Source organism: Penicillium subrubescens (assembly GCF_028828155.1).
Source record: "Penicillium subrubescens strain IBT 31985 chromosome Unknown utg000002l_segment0_segment0, whole genome shotgun sequence".
NCBI lineage: Eukaryota > Fungi > Ascomycota > Eurotiomycetes > Eurotiales > Aspergillaceae > Penicillium > Penicillium subrubescens.
In genome coordinates, this window is record NW_026643152.1 from 7,638,433 (window position 1) to 7,658,645 (window position 20,213).

At 52.5% G+C, this 20,213-nt stretch overlaps 4 protein-coding genes across 4 annotated transcripts; 2 read left to right on the forward strand and 2 right to left on the reverse strand.

The window, feature by feature from the left end:
* Positions 1-191: 191 nt before the first annotated feature.
* Positions 192-2,338, reverse strand: N7473_004086 (transcription factor TFIIIC subunit TFC1; the record flags this gene model as incomplete). The annotated part of the gene is made up of 5 exons (XM_057150026.1): positions 192-1,458; positions 1,522-1,630; positions 1,688-1,765; positions 1,824-2,133; positions 2,198-2,338. The coding sequence occupies 5 exons, from the start codon at positions 2,336-2,338 to the stop codon at positions 192-194; spliced, it is 1,905 nt and encodes a 634-aa protein (XP_057013680.1).
* Positions 2,339-3,307: 969 nt separating this feature from the next.
* Positions 3,308-3,806, reverse strand: N7473_004087 (uncharacterized protein; the record flags this gene model as incomplete). The annotated part of the gene is made up of 4 exons (XM_057150027.1): positions 3,308-3,556; positions 3,612-3,635; positions 3,687-3,745; positions 3,803-3,806. The coding sequence occupies 4 exons, from the start codon at positions 3,804-3,806 to the stop codon at positions 3,308-3,310; spliced, it is 336 nt and encodes a 111-aa protein (XP_057013681.1).
* A 244-nt stretch (positions 3,807-4,050) lies between these two features.
* On the forward strand, positions 4,051-6,513 carry N7473_004088 (protein phosphatase 2A regulatory subunit RTS1; the record flags this gene model as incomplete). Its single annotated transcript, XM_057150028.1, has 7 exons — positions 4,051-4,074; positions 4,221-4,565; positions 4,640-5,233; positions 5,293-5,646; positions 5,718-5,888; positions 5,961-6,088; positions 6,156-6,513. 7 exons carry the CDS (start codon positions 4,051-4,053, stop codon positions 6,511-6,513), a joined length of 1,974 nt encoding a protein of 657 aa, XP_057013682.1.
* A 1,593-nt stretch (positions 6,514-8,106) lies between these two features.
* N7473_004089 (histone acetyltransferase TRA1) lies at positions 8,107-20,199 on the forward strand (the record flags this gene model as incomplete). The annotated part of the gene is made up of 4 exons (XM_057150029.1): positions 8,107-8,158; positions 8,237-8,394; positions 8,485-19,191; positions 19,243-20,199. The coding sequence occupies 4 exons, from the start codon at positions 8,107-8,109 to the stop codon at positions 19,924-19,926; spliced, it is 11,601 nt and encodes a 3,866-aa protein (XP_057013683.1). The 3' UTR covers positions 19,927-20,199.
* Between the last annotated feature and the right edge of the window lie 14 nt (positions 20,200-20,213).

Genomic DNA, 20,213 nt, shown 5'->3' on the forward strand with positions numbered 1-20,213 from the left:
TTAGTGTCTACGAGTTTAAGAAATGTCTAGTAAACCTCAAGCTTGCTCTAAGTAACTTCCAATCAATCCTGTTCTTGATTGCATCGTTGTAGTGCTTCAATCAAGTGGTGGCGTTTGCCGGGGTCAACTCGTAGGTATCATGGAAAATCTGCAGATGGTAATCTCCCCACTGAATCAATTCCCATCAGAACTCACTCGTCATCATCCTCGTCATCATCACTATCTTCATCCTCATCGTCGTTCTCGTTTCCATTTCCATTTTCATCCTCCTCAGCCAACGCAGCCTCTCGAGCCTTGACCGCAGCAGCAGCCTGCTCCTCCCACATCTCCACACGCTCCATCTCCTCTTCCTCGCCCTCACTCTCACTCTCCTCTTCATTGGCATCTCCATCTCCAGCCCCTTCCACCTCCACCTCATCCTCCTCTCCATGTCCCTCTTCCCTCTCAACATCAAACTCCACAGCCCTATTCTTCTTCCCCTTCCCCCTCGCCCTCTTCAAAGCCCCCATTTTCTCCCCATCCAAATCCCCGCGCCCCCGATCATGCATCTTCCGCCAAAGCGGCGCCCCCTTAATCGAAGCCCGCACTTCCGTAGCCATAGTAACCTCCCGACTAAGCGTCCCCTCCATCGGAACCGTATACAGCGCCAAATCCGCCTCAGTGAACGCATGATCCGGGAACGCGATGATACGCCGAAAGTCCGAGTCGTGCGGTTGTCGGTCCTCGATGAGTGTTTGAATTTTGTATCGCATGATCGTTTTGACTTTGGCCAGCGTGCCGTTGCCGAACCAGCCGTCTGTGATGATCTCGCAGGTTGGTCGGAGGAAGTCCTCTGGCGGGTTTGGTGGGTAGAGGATGTTTGATAGGATGGGATCGGTTATGTCGCAGGCCATCCAGATACGGCCGTCGCGTGGGAGGGGGAGTTGGCCCGTGAAGATGTGTGTGTCTGTTAGTTCGGAGGATTGATTCATCTCGTCGCCGATTACACGGGAGATGTTGTGGCGACGGCCGGTGCCGCCGTCACGGGCGAGTTCTGGTTCGCGGGGGAGAATGCGGAACATGAAGGTTTGATAGTCGCGGTATGCGGGGGAAGTGCGTGGGTCATGGCCCATTTTGATGATGGCGTCGCGCCAGGGTCCGGAGCGGAAGATGTAGCCAACGTAGGGGATGGCGTGGCGCAGGTTGTTGCGCTGTTCGTCGGTGGTGAGGTAGTTGCGGATTGCGCGGCGAGTCCAGGCAGGCCGCCTTTCGAAGAGTTCTTCGAGGACTTGGATGGTTGCGCGAAGGCCATTTTCGAGTTCCTCGATTGGGGCGAGACCTTCTTGAGGCTCGGTGGGAACTTCGGGGATGTCGTAGGCGACTAGATGAGTGCGCACTCGGGCTGCTTGTTGGGTGTTGACGGTTGTGACCTCGCCGGATTGGCCGACGGCCTTTTTGACCATTGGATTTTGGCGATAGCTGGTAGGAAAGTGTCAGTGGATTTTCGAGATAGTCCAAGTCCAAAGGTATTGCTTGACATACATGTACTGGAATGGCACATCTCCTTGGCTGAAGGCAGACGGGGGGATGAGATCCACATTCACAGTGGCGCCTTTGCTCATATCAATATCGAACTGCTTAATTTTCTCCACTACTTGTGTGTTAGCCGATGATCGACCTCGCTGGATTTTTATTGGAATGAACTCACAGTCATAGGGGAGAATCTGCTCCCGGAACTTGTTGATGAAGGCACTCCTCGCGGTCGAGTAGACAAAATCAGGCATACCTGGAATACCTTTCTGTCAGTTCATTCCGACCAGAAATAGCTGAGAGTAGAGACGAACCTCGAAACACATGAGTCCGTTCGATCTTTCCCATGGCCTCAACTCTGTACTTCGAGGGATTATCACTTAGGCTGCGCATGATTTCCTTCGCGGGCCGCCGCCGCACATGCTCTCCCGCAGACTCTGGGGTAGCATCAACGAAGGGGTCATTCGTCCCTCTCTTACGCTTTCGACCCGTCCGCTTGGGTACGGTTACTTTGAGGAGAACATTGTTTGATGGACAGCTTGTTGACTGAATGGGTCGTGACAAGGCATCTTCCGGCCTGAGCATCAAATTGACCGAAGTATCAGCCTTGGTGGGGTTCAGCATCTAGAAGCGGTTAGATGATTTGATGCTTCTGGTTTTCAGAATAATGTCATGGAATTCGACTCACCTTCTCGATGCCGGTGTTGCCTTGCAAAGTCGCGACGGCTTTATCGAGATTGCGGATCACTGCAGGGTGCTCCACGCTGACCATGTGCAGAGGCGGGATTCTGTAGAAGGAGGCGGTCCTAGACTCGCGATGTGTCTCCATGATGATGGTGGTGCTAACACAGGTAGGAGTGGCGAGGGAATGTGACGGAGAATGAGATGTATCAAGGCCCGTGGTGGATGGATATATGGCTGCGCAGGTGTGGTTGGATAGAGATCAAACAAGCCCCATACCGAGTCAAGGACGAGATAGCGAACAGACAACGGCCAATGAACCACGGCCAAATCAATCTCGAAAAGAAGCAGTAGTATCTTTTCTATCTGGTGCTTCTCTCACTTTCTCGCATGCAAGTCTTCTTCCTCCGAAGCAGCACCAGTGTCTCTCATTTCAAGATTGGTGGAAGGGCTGCGAAGGATGACTAAGCTTGGATGCCGGCAGCGCGACCACGGTTCACAGTGTTTGAGGATCGGCGTGGCGGGTATGACGGTGGAAAATCGGATCGAATTGTTCACGATGGCATATTTTGTATGATTACCTAGTACGGAGTTAGATTTCTCCTAGCACTCAACATCTGGTCGAAGCTAAAATGAATATAAACACACTAATAAAAGCAAACAGTTTTGAGGCCCGCTATGCGAATACGTACCATCTCCATTCTCCGAGAACAATATATATTTTGGGAGACAGGTGTGCCTAACTATTACATAGGTATCCAAACATTGCGTATCTTGAGTGCAAAAACGACACTGAAAGTACATAAAAATAGACATTAAATATTGTTTTTCAATATTTAGCAATGGAATTATCAGATTCCTCGAACTTATTCCGTCAATTCGAGTTGTACCTACTGGACTGACCTCAAATTTCCCCTTGGACGTGTCCACGTGACCAAGTGACATAAGCAGCGAAAGAAGCGGGAAAACGCATACAAAATAGGGTTGGACATGGGATCGATGCGATAGAATAGAATGATAATAAAGCTAAGTAGAGTAAACTAAACTAGAAGACTAGATCAAATGCTACAAATTATTTGCGCCTGTAGATGAACCCGGCTTACCCCCGCGGTGTGGACTACATTTGGGAGTCGAAGCCCCCTCCCCCATCACCATCACGGCCAGGAGAACCCGCCTTTCCCTTTACCTCAACAACACCCTCCTCTGCCTCCTCCTCCCTTCCCACCCACCCGCCAGCATCCCTGATTTCAACCTTGTGCATTGTCTGGCCCTTGCCAGCTTCCTCTGAAATCTGTTGATTTGGCCTTGGTTGCGCAGTGTAATCGGGTGGCTCTGGCGCTTTCGAACCCCCCGCCCCAGCCTGCCACTAAGCGACACGGAGATCCTTTAGAGCGGACCAACTACGCTCGCCCTATACCGACCTCCACGTCGCGCCGTCCAGTGTTCTTTGCACCTCAAACGTCAATTGTCCTATCTCAGGTCAAAGAGGTACGTACTACCCGCCCTTCGTCGCCGTTTCGCCTCCCTCGGCCCTCATCCTCAACATCGAAGCGCCCTGCCCCGTGCGCATGCTGCTACATCACCCGCTCTGGAAACAGTCATTGAGACTCACCCATTTCCCCTGGTGGACGGCCTGATAGAGATGACTGGAGACGGACCTACTATACTTTGGATGCCTTATGTTCTATCTTTACACGAAATACTCACGGTTCTTTTCCTACAGGTCGATACAAACAATTCGTCCCGCCCCCTCTCCCGTTCGCCTGCCGTCCGAGTAATCCTGGCTAGAGTGCAGCGCCCGCCTGCACTAGCACCAAGAATACCATCGGAGTACATGTGGCTGTCCATACCGTTGTGAAAATGAAGGGTTTTAGACAGAGAGTGGTAAGTCGTCACCCTCGTCGATGGTCTTCTGCTTCACCGCACGACCACTTCCGCCTACCATCCCCCCCCCCACTATACAAAAGGGTGGTTAGCCCCCTTTCTCGACTTGTACCCAAGCTGACATCTTTCTGTTACCTACTATATAGCACGAGCAGTTGTCGCGGGCAAAGGACGCCAACAAATCCTCGAAAAAGAAGGAATCCAACTCATCCCAGAGCCAAGCCTCCCTCGGCATTTCCCAAACACAGCAGTCGGCATCTCCAGGCCAAGGCACACCTACATCGTCCACAACTTCCTTGAATGATGCGCGAGGCAAGTCGCCGGATAATGCCTCGCCAGCAGGCACCCCGTCCTCAGGCGCCACGCCGGCCCAGCACTATATACCTCCAGGAGCCGGGATCGCTGGCCAGCCCATCAGCAATGGCCCGGGTACTCCAACAAGGCAGGGTCAGCCAGTTGCACCTAGTGTGATCATCAGCCCTAGCGGCCCGGTAAGTTCACTGCTCCGGAGGTGTGATAGGACCATTATTCGGACTTGATACTAACCTGCTCTGCGCATGGATAGGCTCCCCCCGGTGCTGCCGAGACTATGCCCGGTGACCTGGCTCCGCCGAGAAAGTCGCACGTCTTCGATCGCCTTCAGACAACCCCGAAAGATATGTCGGAAGGAATTCGGACCCCTAAGCGTCAACACTCCTCGCGATTTGACATCTCCGATCAGCGTCAGCGCGAGCTGGAGAAGCTACCCGGTTTCCACGAGGTGGCTCCCAACCGGCGCCAGGATCTCTTCATGCAGAAGATTGACCAGTGCAACATCATTTTCGATTTCAATGACCCTACTGCCGACATGAAGTCCAAGGAGATCAAGAGACTGGCTCTCCACGAGCTCTTGGATTACGTCGCCAACAACCGGTCTGTGATTACGGAGCCCATGTACCCTCGCGTCGTGGAGATGTTCGCCAAGAACCTGTTCCGCCCGATTCCTCCGCCTATGACACCTCAAGGCGAGGCCTTCGACCCGGAGGAGGATGAGCCCGTTCTCGAAGTGGCCTGGCCGCATATCCAGGTTGTCTACGAGTTCTTCTTGCGATTCATCGAAAGCCAAGACTTCAACACAAACATTGCCAAGGCATACATTGACCATCAATTTGTGCTTCAGGTATGAACTTGAATGGCCTCGTATAGCGTTGATGGTTACCGTTGCTAACAATGATATAGTTGCTGGATCTTTTTGACTCTGAAGACCCGCGCGAGCGCGATTTCCTGAAGACTACTCTGCACCGGATCTACGGAAAGTTCTTGAATCTCCGGTCATACATTCGACGATCTATCAACAATGTCTTCTTCCAATTCATGTACGAGACGGAGAGACACAATGGTATCGCCGAACTGCTGGAGATTCTGGGTTCCATCATCAACGGATTTGCGCTGCCCCTTAAGGAGGAGCACAAGCTCTTCTTGACTCGGGTCTTGTTGCCGATGCACAAGGTCAAGAGCCTGAGCATGTATCACCCTCAACTGGCATACTGTATTGTTCAGTTCTTGGAGAAGGACTCAAGCCTGACTGAAGACGTAAGCTTCACACTCACTGTTGACGCATATCAGGTCACCCCTCCGCAATATGCTAATTTGTCGCCGTGCAGGTCGTTCTTGGATTGCTGCGTTACTGGCCGAAGACAAACAGCACCAAGGAGGTCATGTACCTCAACGAAGTCGAGGATATCTTCGAGGTTATGGACCCCGGAGAGTTCGCCAAAGTTCAGGAACCCCTTTTCCACCAGCTGGCCAAGTCTGTCGCCAGCCCACATTTCCAGGTATGCATATCATTGAACGTCCTTCACTATAAACTTTATCTCCTAACCCCTTGACTTTCTCTTTGTTCCCAGGTTGCCGAGCGTGCTCTCTACTTCTGGAACAACGAGTACTTCTGCAACCTCGTCAGCGATAATGTGGAGACTATCCTCCCAATCATGTTCGCCCCTCTCTACGAGAACTCCAAGGGACACTGGAACCGGTAAGTAAATCCATTTGTTTTCGTCTCATTCAATCGACAACCTGTCTGACTGTTGTTTGAACCGCAGAACTATCCACAGCATGGTGTACAACGCCATGAAGATGTTCATGGAGATTAACCCCCAACTCTTCGATGAGTGCTCTCATGAATACACTGAACACCAGAACAGCGCCGACCAACGGGAAAAGAGTCGACAAGATCGATGGGACGTCATTGAACAACAAGCGACCATGAGGAAGAATGGCGCTCCTCCCCCACCTGCGCCCGTCCTCAGCGTCCCTGAGCCCATCGACGAGGTCGAGGCTATGACCAATGAAAGCCAAAAGCGGTTGAACACCCTCAAGATTCAGGAAGACACCGAGGCCCCCAAGGAACGGCCTGCTCGCGAAGGAACCCCAAACTCGGTGAGTCCCGAGCATCTCTGATCGACTTCGCTGCGTTGCCTGTTTCAGATACGTGCATTCCCCAGCCGGGCGCTCTGCTTTATTGATTATTGTCTTTGGCACGATCCTCCCTTGTATTTGTCTTTTGCTAAGAGGCCATCTCCACCCGTTTACAGCCAGCGTGATTCTAATGGAAACGTCCGTTTTGCTCCAGACACGACGCCGTGGATCCGTTCGTGGTGGCAGCACTTCCCGGAGACGACGGAGTGGTAGCGGTAGCGAAATTCGCCCGCGACGACGGTCGGTTGGCAGTGGTACCAGTGCCACCAATGTACAGATCTTGCATCGCAGCAACTCGACCAAATAATGCCTCGGACAGTGATGGGGCATGTGTTTATGGACATGTGTCTTCCCTTGATTTTCTGCAAACTCTTCCCATGACATAGCGAACACGGGCTGCGACGAATGTTTTTTTTCTCTCTTTCTTTGTGTCCTGATTCCCGGCCTCGTTGCTGGATTGATGCCCATTCGACTCTGCCTTGTTTTCTTTGCCGCATCCATCTTTCTTCTATCTTCTTCTCTCCAAATCCTCTACTTTACCTGTGTACATGGCTTCTCTGATATTTCCCTTTCTGTGATGGGCACCCCGGGTGTGCGTGGGCCTTGATCACTGAGCGGACCTCTGAGCTGGATTCTGTCTTAGAACCGTGTTCGGGTTATGGAAAATGGGTGCAAATGGCGTTTCTATCTATCGGCTCCCGCATGTTGGCGGCTTCTTTTCTACGTGTTGCCAGTTTTTTTCGTTTAGACCAGTACTGAGACATGATATCGCCTTGGGCAAAATCGGTAAATCTTATTTTCATGGTAGCAAATATGTGCAGACGAATAAGAGGAATTGGCCAAGGAGAGACTTCTGGTCAACTTATGTTAAGGTTGAGTGTTGGCACTACGCCCGACTGACTGGGGAGAGCTGGAACGGACTAGATGTATCTAGAAAATCAAACTTAAGCCTGGCATCTAGAATAGTACCAAAGCTTGGACACCTGATCCATCTTAGCTTTCTGTCAATCCATCTTATCTTTCCTTCCTTCTATGTACTCTCGCATTCTGGAAACCCCTTGGGGACCCGCGCGTCTAATCGCTTGATAAGCGCGCGTACATCGGATCGGAACAACACATGCCGGATTGCCTAAAACGGACTAGTGTTTCTTTCGGGGTCTCTGCGATAGCCCGCGTCCTTTTACGCTTTCTGTTCGGGGCCAGGTCGCGCGCTTTAATCTTCAACCCTCCTCACTCTCTAACCTCCCCCACACACTCTTCCCACAGGGTTTCTTCTTTTCTTGAGCTCTGCCGTCCTGTGTCACTTTCAAAAAGGACTAGGCAAGCCTTCCTCTGAAATCAAATGACTTGACGAAACTCCAGCCTCCCTCATCAATTCATCTTCAATCGATCTTTTCGAGCATATTGCACGACCTTCACCGAGCTTCGATTTAACCCCGTTCCTCGCCTATGATCCACCGATTTTGATCTGAGACCACTGCGCGGGCTCGAAATATACCAGCCGGCCACCGGGCCTGGCCGTGATTCCAGTCCTCTTCCCTTGACTGGCCCTTCCGAGGGGGCTTGAACGCCGCCATGGACCGCAATATCGACATTTACGCCAGCAAGTTGGGCGACGAGAAGCTGGGTATGTTACAATGGGATTGATGTCGAGTCGAGTATCTATCAATATGCGACGGTATTGATTGGTTTTACCTCTTCACAGACATCAAAGTCAGAGCAAATGTCGCAACCGAATTGCGAGACAGCATTGAGCCGCTCTGCCAGGGCGCAAGCTACCCCGTGTTCCTGGCAAAGCTATGGCCTGTCTTTAAGACCATTCTGAAAGGAGACCCGGTCTTCTTCAGCATGTCATATGAGCAGGTGAGATAATCAACCGCTTGGATTCAAGGCGCAATCGTTTGCGATGATCACTTTCACAAAGGAACACCCAATAACACTAGCACGTTCTAGAAACTCCGAAACTGTATACTTGAGACACTCCATCGACTACCCACAGCATCTCCAGATGTCGAACCGTACGCCGCGGACATGGTGGATGTGTTGATGGATCTTGCGCGCATTGAGAACGAAGAAAATGCGGTCCTGTGCATGAAGACCATCATGGATATGGAGCGAAATCAGGCCAAGGCTACCGCCGCACGGGTGCAGCCTTTCCTGGAGCTCATCCAGGAGATGTTCCAGACCATGGACCAGGTAGTCCGGGACACCTTCGACACTCCCAATCAAGCGACACCATCCGGCATGCCTTCAACGCCGAATACCAGCGCGCAGAATTTCCAATCTCCTCGCCCAAGTTCACCTGCTACCTCTGTCTCAGACTTGGGTCCTGACCAGCAGGCAAGCAACGTGATCTTGAAGGGAATGCAGTCATTCAAGGTTTTGGCCGAATGTCCAATCATCGTAGTTTCGATCTTCCAAACGCATCGTGCTTCGGTTGCTCAGAATGTGAAGCTTTTTGTGCCGCTGATCAAGTCGATCTTGCTCCTGCAGGCCAAGCCACAAGAGAAGGCACACGCAGACGCCGCCAGCCAGGGCACGATCTTCACTGGAGTTTGCAAGGAGATCAAGAACCGCGCGGCATTCGGGGAGTTCATTACAGCTCAAGTGAAGACGATGAGTTTCTTGGCATACTTGCTTCGCCTTTATGCTCATCAACTTCAAGATTTTCTTCCCACGCTGCCATCCGTTGTTGTCCGTCTGCTCCAAGATTGCCCTCGAGAGAAGTCTGGCGCACGAAAGGAGCTACTCGTTGCCATCCGCCATATTATCAACTTCAATTACCGGAAGATCTTCCTGGAGAAGATTGACGAACTTCTCGATGAGCGTACTCTGATTGGTGACGGCCTCACTGTATACGAGACTATGCGCCCTCTGGCGTACAGCATGCTCGCTGATCTTATCCACCACGTTCGAGAGTACCTCAGCCGTGATCAAATTCGGCGCACGGTTGAAGTCTATACCAAGAACCTTCATGATGACTTCCCCGGCACAAGTTTTCAGACAATGAGTGCCAAGCTGCTTTTGAACATGGCGGAGAAGATTTCAAGGCTCGAAGACAAGCGCGAAGCACGCTATTTCTTGATCATGATTTTGGATGCGATTGGTGACAAGTTTGCCTCTATGAACCATCAGTTCAACAATGCAGTCAAGGTTTCCAAGGCGTATAAGGACTCCCGGAAGGACACAGAACCGCCCGTCGAGAACTACCTTGCGGAGAAGGACCAACCGCCTGATTGGGACGAAATCGACATTTTCTCTGCCTCACCGATTAAGACCACCAGCCCGCGAGATCGTGGTGGGGACCCTGTCTCGGACAACATCTTCCTTTTTAGGAATCTGATCAATGGTCTGAAGAACATTTTCCATCAGCTGAAGAACTGTAATCCAGACGACGTCCAGATTGATTCGAATAGTGTTCCTATCAACTGGTCTGAAGTCTCCTATGGATACAATGCTGAGGAGGTTCGGGTGATCAAGAAGCTCTTCCACGAGGGTGCCCGTGTGTTCCGCTACTATGGTGTGGACCAGTCACCCCCTGAGATGAACTACTCCTCTCCATTCGATTTCCTCGCTAGCCAATACACCGCGCCCATGACACGAGAAGAGAAAGAGCTCCTGGAGAGCTTTGGCACTGTCTTCCACTGCATTGATACCGCGACGTTCCACGAGGTCTTCCATTCAGAAATTCCCTATCTGCATGAGCTCATGTTCGAACACGGGGCTCTGCTTCACCTGCCACAATTCTTCCTCGCCAGTGAAGCAACATCGCCAGCATTCTCGGGAATGGTATTGCAGTACCTCATGGAGCGCATTCACGAGGTTGGAACTTCCGATATGACCAAGGCGAAGATTCTGCTCAGGATGTTCAAGCTGTCATTCATGGCCGTGACCCTGTTCTCCGTTCAAAACGAGCAGGTACTTCACCCCCATGTCACCAAGATTGTCACCAAGTGCATCGAGTTGTCAGTCACGGCCGAGGAGCCTATGAACTACTTCCTCCTGCTGCGTTCACTGTTCCGTAGTATCGGCGGTGGACGTTTTGAGCTTCTGTACAAGGAAATTCTTCCTCTTCTAGAAATGCTCTTGGAAACGTTCAATAACTTGCTCCTCGCTGCTCGCAAACCTCAGGTGCGGGATCTCTACGTCGAGTTGACCTTGACGGTTCCCGCGCGATTGAGTCATCTTTTGCCTCATCTGAGCTACCTCATGCGACCGATTGTGGTGGCCCTGCGTGCTGATTCTGACCTCGTTGGGCAAGGTCTTCGCACCCTCGAACTTTGCGTGGACAACTTGACAGCCGACTATCTCGACCCGATCATGTCTCCTATCATGGACGAGCTGATGACTGCGCTTTGGGATCATCTCCGACCTCATCCTTACAACCATTTCCACGCCCACACTACCATGCGCATCCTCGGCAAGCTTGGTGGCCGCAACCGCAAGTTCTTGAATCACCCGCCCGAGTTGAGCTTCCAGCAGTACTCCGATGACAACCCCAGTTTCGACATCCGACTCATTGGTCCGAGCGAGAAGCGGCCTTTCCCAGTGGATATTGGTATTGACCTGGCCATCGGAAAGCTAATGGAGGTACCAAAGTCTCCCGCAACCAAGACTTCGGATATCTACTACAAGCAGCAAGCCTATCGTATGCTGAGCTCGCACCTCAAACTCCATATTGGATTTGAGAATCTTCCCGACGATCTGGCCTCTCTGATTCGCCTTCATGCCAACGATCTCTTCGAGGGCAAAGCTGGTGCCATGGTTGACATCCTCGAGAAGTCTGAGAGATCAGCATCGATCCCGAAGAAGGTGGTGCAGGAAGCCACTGTGAAGAAGCTTCTCAAGGCTTGTATCTTTGCTACCACTGTCCCCGAACTCGAGCCAGCTGCATCTGCTTTCGTAGCCGATGTTTCCAAGCATTTTGCCATCGTCGAGGTTGGCCGCGCTCTTGCCCAAGCCCGCCACAACCGTAAGCCTTTCGATGTCGCCAACGGAGAAGGTCCTGTTTACCTTGACTCTCGGGTCCTGGCCGAAGCTATCGTTGAGTGTCTCTCGTCTGACAGCGCTCACGTTCGCGAGGCCGCGGAGCAGGCAATGCTGGTTGTCAAAGAAGCCGCTGGAGTCATGTTCGGTGCCCCGGAGAAAGGCTCCAAGCTTCCATTCTTCCAACATCTGGGCCGCGTCTTTTGCCACAGCTGCCACAGTGAGGAGTGGTTCACAAAGGCCGGTGGAAGCTTCGGCATCAAGCTTTTGGCTACAAAGATGGACCTTGGGGACTCATGGTTGTATGAGCGACACGTCGAATTCTCTCGTGCGCTCCTCTACGTCATCAAAGACACGCCTGCAGATCTCCCTGCCTCTACGCGGGTACAGTCACAGGAAACTATGACTTTGATCCTTCAGCGCTGCGGAAAGCTGATTCCCAAGGACGATCTCAAGAACGAGAAGAGCCGTTTGTTCTCCCTGTGCGGCCTCTTCGTGTATGAGCTTGGCCACATGAACAAGCATGTTCGCGAGACATCAAAGCTCTGCTTTTCTACTCTCAAGGAGGAGCTGGGCTGCGAGGTGCACGAGCTCATCCATCCTGTTAGGGATCGCCTTCTTCAGTCAATTTTCAACAAGCCTCTGCGTGCTTTGCCATTTGCCACGCAAATCGGTTTCATTGACGCCATCACCTACTGCTTGAGCCTGCAGAACGAGATTGTGAGCTTCAATGAGCCGCTCAATCGACTGATGCTGGAGTCCCTTGCGCTTGCCGACGCCGATGATGACTCGCTTGCGTCCAAGCCAAATGAGTTCAAGAACGCCGATATGATTGTGAACTTGCGCGTCGCTTGCTTGCGCCTACTGTCCATGGCCATGAATTTCCCTGACTTTGCCAACACTCCGCAGAACACCAGCCGTGCTCGAATCATCTCCGTCTTTTTCAAGTCCCTATACTCGCGGGCCCCCGAAGTCATCGAGGCCGCGAACGCTGGACTCAAGGATGTCCTGACGCAGACCAACAAGCTTCCCAAGGACTTGCTCCAGAATGGCCTGCGCCCGATTCTCATGAATCTGCAGGATCCCAAGCGTCTGAGTGTTGCTGGCCTGGATGGTCTGGCTCGCCTCTTGACGCTCTTGACCAACTATTTCAAGGTCGAGATTGGTGCTCGCCTTTTGGATCACATGAAGGTCATTGCCGATGATATGACTTTGCAGAAAGTCTCCTTCAGCCTTGTCGAGCAGAACCCCTCCATGAAGATTGTGGCCGCCATCTTTAATATCTTCCATCTCCTTCCTCCGGCTGCCACGTCGTTCATGGAGAACCTCATCGACAAGGTTCTTGACCTTGAGAAGAAATTGCGGAGAACATCCCACAGTCCCTTCCGCAAGCCGCTCGTCAAGTATCTCAACCGCTACCCCAAGGAGAGCTTGGCATTCTTCCTTGCTCGCTTCAAGGAAGAGAGCTATGGGCGTTTCTTCGGGCAGATTTTGGCTGATCCCGAGAGTGACGCTCTTCGCAATGCGGTTGTGGCCGATACTGAGAACTTTACCTCAACCGCATTTGGGCTGGATGCCACGGACGAGAAGAGGAACACTGCTGCGATCAATGGCATTTACATCGCACACTCCATTTGCTCATACAGTTCCACTAAGCGTTGGCTGGTTTCCCACGCGGATCTGCGAAGCAAGCTCCTGTCCTCTGGGCGAGAGCTAGAGCGCAAGTTGCGAAGCGATAGCTTGCCTCCTGATGAGCGCCTTCGCGTCGAGCAGGCCGAGGACCAGTTGATGGATATCTTCACCGTGTATCTGACGGAAGCTTCTCATGATCTCGATTTCCTCTTTGAAGTCATCGATGGATTGTCTGCCGACGAGTTCAAGCGTACGCTGGCACTTCCCAAGTTCATTTATAGCCATATCATCGTCAACGAATCGATTGACTACCGTCGATCGGTCATCATGCGCTGTCTCGACCTGTACGGCCAGCGAGCCTGCTCTCAGAAGACCAAGACCTATGCCTTCAGACACCTGGTCAACCCAATTTTTGCTATGGATGTTCAGACCACATGGAACAGCCCCGCCAACACCCCGAAGCTCATGGATAAGAGTATGACCGAGTCTATCCAGAGCCGTCTGTGGAAACCCCAGCTGGCTGATTTGAGCGAGGAGTCGAGCCAAGCTGGAGTCGATCATTCCCGCATGGAGCTGCTGCAGTTGTCAGCTCTGCTGATCAAGTACCATCATCAGACGGTGCAGGACTCTCGAAAGGATATCATCAAGTTCGCCTGGAATTACATCCGTCTCGAAGATATCATCAACAAGTATGGTGCCTATGTGCTAATCAGTTACTTCATCGCCCATTACGAGACGCCTTTCAAGATTGTGATCCAGGTCTATGTCGCCTTGTTACGAGCGCATCAGAACGAAGGCCGAGCTCTCGTCACGCAGGCTCTTGATGTCTTGGCCCCGGTTCTACCAACGCGGACTGCTGGTAACCAAGGCCCCGAGGCAAGATACCCGCTGTGGGCTAAGTGGCCGAGGCGTATCCTAGCTGAGGAGACTGCCAACCTGCAGCAGGTGATGAGCATTTTCCAGTTCCTAGTGCGTAAGCCGGATCTTTTCTACGAATCGCGGGAACACTTTGTGCCTCTCATTGTTCCTTCACTGATCAAGATCGCTGGACCACCAAACACGTCTAATGATAGCAAGAAACTTGCTCTCAACTTGATTGGCCTGATCTGGCACTGGGAAGAGAAACGTGTGCAGGCGATTACAACAAGCCCCACCGTGCCAAATGGAGCTCTCGAATCGCCAAACGCGAAGAAGCGCAAGCTCGAGGAAACACATGAGACGGCCTCCGCATCTCCCTCACTTGGACCTCCACCTAGCCGAGAACGGTCTGAATACACGGTGCCTCCTGAACTACGTGCTGCTCTGATCAAGTATCTCATTACATTCATCACCACCATTCCTGAGCGCTTTGTGGTTCCAGCTGCTCGAATTCGCCATGTGCCCACCAATAAGCAACCACCTCCACAGCCAGTCCCAATTGGTGAGATGGTCAACAAGGCCGTTAGTCTTCTTCGGAACTTGCTTTCGAAGGAGTACTGGGGAGACCTGGATATCGATCTCTACCAAAAGGTGACAGAGCCTATCCTGGCTGGCGAGAAAGCAGACAAACCCGACGAGAAGCAGATCACTCCTATGGTCAACACCCTGCAGGTCTTGCGTGTCCTGATCGCGTCCAAGCCCGATGAGTGGATCACAGCTCGCCTTGCAACCATCCAGAAGCTTCTTGAGAAGCCTCTCAAGTCTGACAACCCGGAGATTCAAGATTGTTTGCACGGCTTGGAAGACGATTTAGATGTCTCTCCCAAGTTGCCACCTCCCGTCCGCCGTGTCCTCGAGGCTATTCCAGATGATCAACCTGACGATGAAGATGCTATGGATACCGAAAGCACCCCGTCAGAGTTTGCTACATACTTGTCTGCCATTGCCACCGAGACGCTGTCCGCTAGCAACTACACTGCTGCCTTGAACACCCTGTGGACTCTCTCTAAGCTCAAGCCTGCCGAGATCGACACGCACATTCCAGCTGTTATGAAGGCTTTCTCGCAGAAGCTTGCCAAGGAGCACGTTGCGGCCTCTACCCCCCAGAACGGCCAGCAGCCTCAGCAGGGTCAGAAACCAGCCGAAGGAGTTCCTGACATGCAAGAAATCGAATTGGGTGTCGACCTCATTTTCAAGACCATTGAGCTCATCTCAGTTAGGATGTCTCATCTCGGTGACCAGCGTCGACCGTTCCTCAGCGTGCTTGCTTCAATCGTTGAGCGATCCCAGAATAACAAGCTGTGCAGCAAAGTCTTGGGTATGGCCGAGGAGTGGATCTTCCACTCAACCGAGTCATGGCCAACCCTCAAAGAGAAGACGGCGGTGTTGCACAAGATGTTGCTCTTCGAGTCTCGTCCGGATCAGGTTATGCTGAAGAAGTTCCTCGATCTCGTTATTCGCATCTACGAGGACTCCAAGATCACACGGACCGAGTTGACTGTCAGGCTTGAGCATGCTTTCTTGATCGGTACTCGGGCTCAAGACGTGGAGATGCGGAACCGATTCATGAGCATCTTCGATAAGAGTTTGACTCGTCTCGCCAGCTCCCGGTTGAGCTATGTGCTGACTTGCCAAAACTGGGATACCCTCGCTGATTCCTTCTGGCTGGCACAAGCCTCCCACTTGATTCTTGGCTGTGTCGATATGAACACCACGGCTCGATTGCACCAAGATGATTTCACGGTGTATCCCCTGTCGTTCCTCTTCGCTGGTGGTGAAACGGACGCCAGGAAAGCCGACATTATGGTGGAGAGTCAGCTGGAGAATTTCGTTGCTGACCGCAGGCGATTCATGTCCGACATTGGCGACGTTCGGGTTCGTGACTTGATTGAGCCTCTTTCTCAGCTCCAGCATACCGACTCGCAGGTGGCTTACAAGCTGTGGACCACTTTGTTCCCTATTTACTTGTCCACCCTGACCAAGGAGGATCGCATCGATCTTGAAAAGGGCATGGTCACTCTGCTTACCCGAGAGTACCACCAGCGACAATTGGACAAGCGACCCAACGTTGTCCAAGCCCTTCTCGAAGGTGTTGTGCGTGCCAGCCCACGCTTCAAGGTTCCACCGCATGTCATGAAGTACCTCAGTCGAACATATGATGCGTGGTATACCGCTGCGACTTACCTGGAGGAAAGCGCCATCAAGCCGATCATTGATACTCCTACTGTTCGCGAGAGCAACCTGGATGCCCTAGTTGAAGTCTATGCTGGTCTTCAAGAAGATGACTTCTTCTATGGTACTTGGCGCCGCCGCTGCAAGTTTGTCGAAACCAATGCAGCCCTTTCCTACGAGCAACAAGGCATGTGGGACAAATCTCAGCAGCTCTACGAGAACGCGCAAATCAAGGCACGCTCCGGGGCAATGCCCTTCTCGCAGGGGGAATACTTCGTGTGGGAAGATCACTGGCTGATCTGCGCCCAGAAGCTTCAACAGTGGGAGATTTTGAGTGATTTCGCTAAGCACGAGAACTTAAATGATCTTCTGCTCGAGGCTGCCTGGAGGAACATTGAAAACTGGCAGAGTGAAGGTACTCGTGAGCAACTCGAGTCCTTGATCAAGTCCGTTTCCGATGCTCCCACTCCACGACGCACCTTCTTCCAGGCATTCATGGCTCTTCTTCAGTACCACATGAAGAAGGAGAACATGCAAGACTTCAACAGCGTCTGCGATGAGTCCATTCAACTGTCAATTCGCAAGTGGCTGCAACTGCCGAAGCGCATCACCAATGCCCATATCCCCATTTTGCAACACTTCCAACTGCTGGTTGAGTTGCATGATGCCAGCCACATTTGCGGTAGCCTGGCTCAGACCAACGAGCGGAATCTGGACACCAAGTCCGCGGAGTTGAAGCTCCTTCTTGGAACCTGGCGGGACCGGTTGCCAAACCTGTGGGACGACATCAACGCCTGGCAGGACCTTGTCACCTGGCGACAGCATATCTTCCAGCTTATCAACCAGACGTACCTTAGTCTTCTTCCACCGCAGACTAACAATGTGGCCAGCAACTCCTATGCCTATCGCGGATACCACGAGACGGCTTGGATTATCAACCGTTTTGCCCATGTCGCTCGGAAGCATCAAATGCCCGAAGTCTGCATCAACCAGCTCAGCCGGATTTACACACTGCCCAACATTGAGATCCAGGAAGCGTTCCTCAAGCTTCGGGAGCAGGCCAAGTGCCACTACCAGAACCCCAAGGAACTGAACAGTGGGCTGGATGTGATCAATAACACCAACCTCAACTACTTTGGACCCCAGCAGAAGGCCGAGTTCTACACTCTCAAGGGCATGTTCCTTGCTAAGCTCGACCACGTCAATGATGCCAACGAGGCTTTCGGAGTTGCTCTTTACTACGACCTCCGACTCGCAAAGGCCTGGTCTGAATGGGGACAGTACAGCGATCAACGGTTCAAGTCGGACCCGTCAGACTATGAGTTGGCCAGCAACGCCGTCAGCTGTTATTTGGAAGCGGCCGGTCTGTACAAGAGTGCCAAATCGCGCAAGTTGCTCAGCCGTATCCTTTGGCTTCTCAGCCTGGACAACGATGAAGGACAGATCGCCGGCGCCTTTGAAAACTTTAAGGGAGACACTCCAGTGTGGTATTGGATTACCTTCATCCCTCAACTTCTTACCAGTCTGTCTCATCGTGAGGCTCGTCTCTGCAAGGCTGTGCTGGTGAAGATTGCCAAGCTCTACCCACAGGCCCTCTTCTTCCTCCTTCGCACGAATCGGGAAGACATGCTGAGCATCAAGAAGCAGCATGATCAGAAGCAAGAGAAGCTGAACAAGGTCAGACAGGCCCAGCAGGGGGGATCTTCGCCAAGCACCAAGCCACCCACGAGTGGTGACACATCATCCCCTGCCCAGAAGGCCCCAGCTAGTGCACCAGCCCCGAGTGCCTCTCCCGCCGGTCAGGCAGCGAACTTGCCGACAGCTCAATCTCCGGCTCAAGCTGCACAAGGCCAGTCTCCCGCTCAGCCACCGAACGCGCAGGTCCAGGCCTCACCGCGCCAGGGCCAAGGTCAAAGTCCCATCCCAGGCCAGCCGCAAGCCCAGGGTCAGCAGGCGCAAGGCCATCTCCAAGTACCTGGACAGACTGGGCCTCTGCCGCCAAATCAAGGTGCCGCTTCTGGGGAGTCTACCGAAAAGGAGCCCCTCCGAAAGCCATGGGAGTACTCAGACGAGATCATGTCTGGCCTGAAGACTGCGTTCCCGCTGCTCGCTCTGTCTATGGAAACAATGGTCGACCAGATCCACAAGAACTTCAAGTGCCCGCCCGACGAGGATGCTTATCGTCTCATCGTCGCGCTTCTGAACGATGGACTTGCCTACGTGGGTCGTATGCCTGGATCGTATGCACAGGATTTCAAGCTTCCGCCTGCCACCGAAGCCAATATTACCCGGTTTGCAGAGACTATCCTTCCCGCGCACATTCGCAAGTCCTTCGAGGCCGACTTTGTGGTCAAGAAGCCAACGATGCACGAGTACATCCAAAAGCTGCGCCGCTGGCGTGACAAGTTTGAGGAGAAGCTTGACCGTCGTCCTCAGTCTGGGTTCCTTGAGAGCTACTCGCCGCATCTTAGCGAGTTCCGCTTCCTCAAGTTTGATGAAGTTGAAGTTCCCGGACAATACCTCCTGCATAAAGACAAGAACCAGGACTTTGTTCGCATCGATCGTTTCCTACCCGACGTGGACCTCGTACGGGGTATTGGCGTCTGTCATCGCCGCTTGAAGATTCGTGGTCACGACGGTAGCATCCAAGCCTTTGCTGTTCAGCACCCTGCTGCACGCCACTGCCGCCGTGAAGAACGCATTCTTCAGCTGTTCCGTATCTTCAACGGCCTGCTAGCCAAGCGCAAGGAAAGCCGGCGCCGCAATCTGTACTTCCATCTCCCTCTGATGGTACCATTGGCACCGCACATCCGTTTGGTCCGGGATGACTCCTCGTATATCTCCATGCAGGGCATCTATGAGGACTACTGCCGACGTGTTGGTATGAACAAGGATGAGCCGGTGCTTTTCACCATGGATCGTATGCGGTCTCTGGCAGAGACAAAGCAGAATGTAAGTTCCACAGTCTATTCCTACTCCACAGTTGTTGCTAACACTCCAAAGCGCACGGCCGATCAACAGCAGGTTCTTCGTACCGAGATCTTGACCGCAATTCAAGACAAATGGGTTCCCAGCACTGTGGTATTGGAGTACTTCCAGAACACCTATCCCAATTTCGCAGACTTCTGGCTGTTCCGACGCCAATTCGCCTACCAGTACGCCGCGGTGGCCTTCATGACCTACGTTATGCACATTGGCAACCGGTACCCGAACAAGATTTTGGTGTCGCGCTCGACAGGCGATATCTGGGGTGCAGAGTTGATTCCGACCATCAACCCTGCCAAGGCAATCTTCTACAACCCCGAGCAGGTGCCGTTCCGATTTACTCCCAACATCCAGACACTGCTCGGTCCCATTGCCACTGAGGGTCTGTTTGCTTGTGCCATGATGGCTATTGCCCGCTGCTTGACAGAGCCTCGACACGAGCTCGAGCAGCAGCTGAGTGTCTTTGTGCGTGACGAGATGATGTTCTGGGCCACTGCCCAACATCGTGGCAACTTAGCTGTGCCGCAACTGCGCGAGCTGGTCTACAACAACAGCGAAATCATCGTTAACCGCGCTGTCAGCCTTGCCAGTCCACCTGAGGGCAATCTACCCGCGAACCAAACTACAATTGACTTGGTCTCTCGGGCCGTGAACCCGCAGCACTTGGCCTCGTGTGATGCGTTGTGGATGCCGTACCTCTAAGCGGCTACGTTTCTGCTTTGAGACCGTTTCTGTTTCTCTTGGCCTTGATAGGGAAGGAAAGGGAAGGGCATTATTTATTTGCATAGCTAAATGGGTATTCATTGGGTGGATTGCTTCCATGGGTGTGTTGTGTTTTTGAGCGTGGCGCTTGGGTCGAGGAGAATGATTGTTCTCTCCTTTTTTTTCTTTTACTTATGATATTCGATACCTTTCTTCCTGTATGATTTTACTGCTCTGTTTCCTTAACCTCGAAAATTAGCTTTTAATTTACAATACTTTATCAAAGA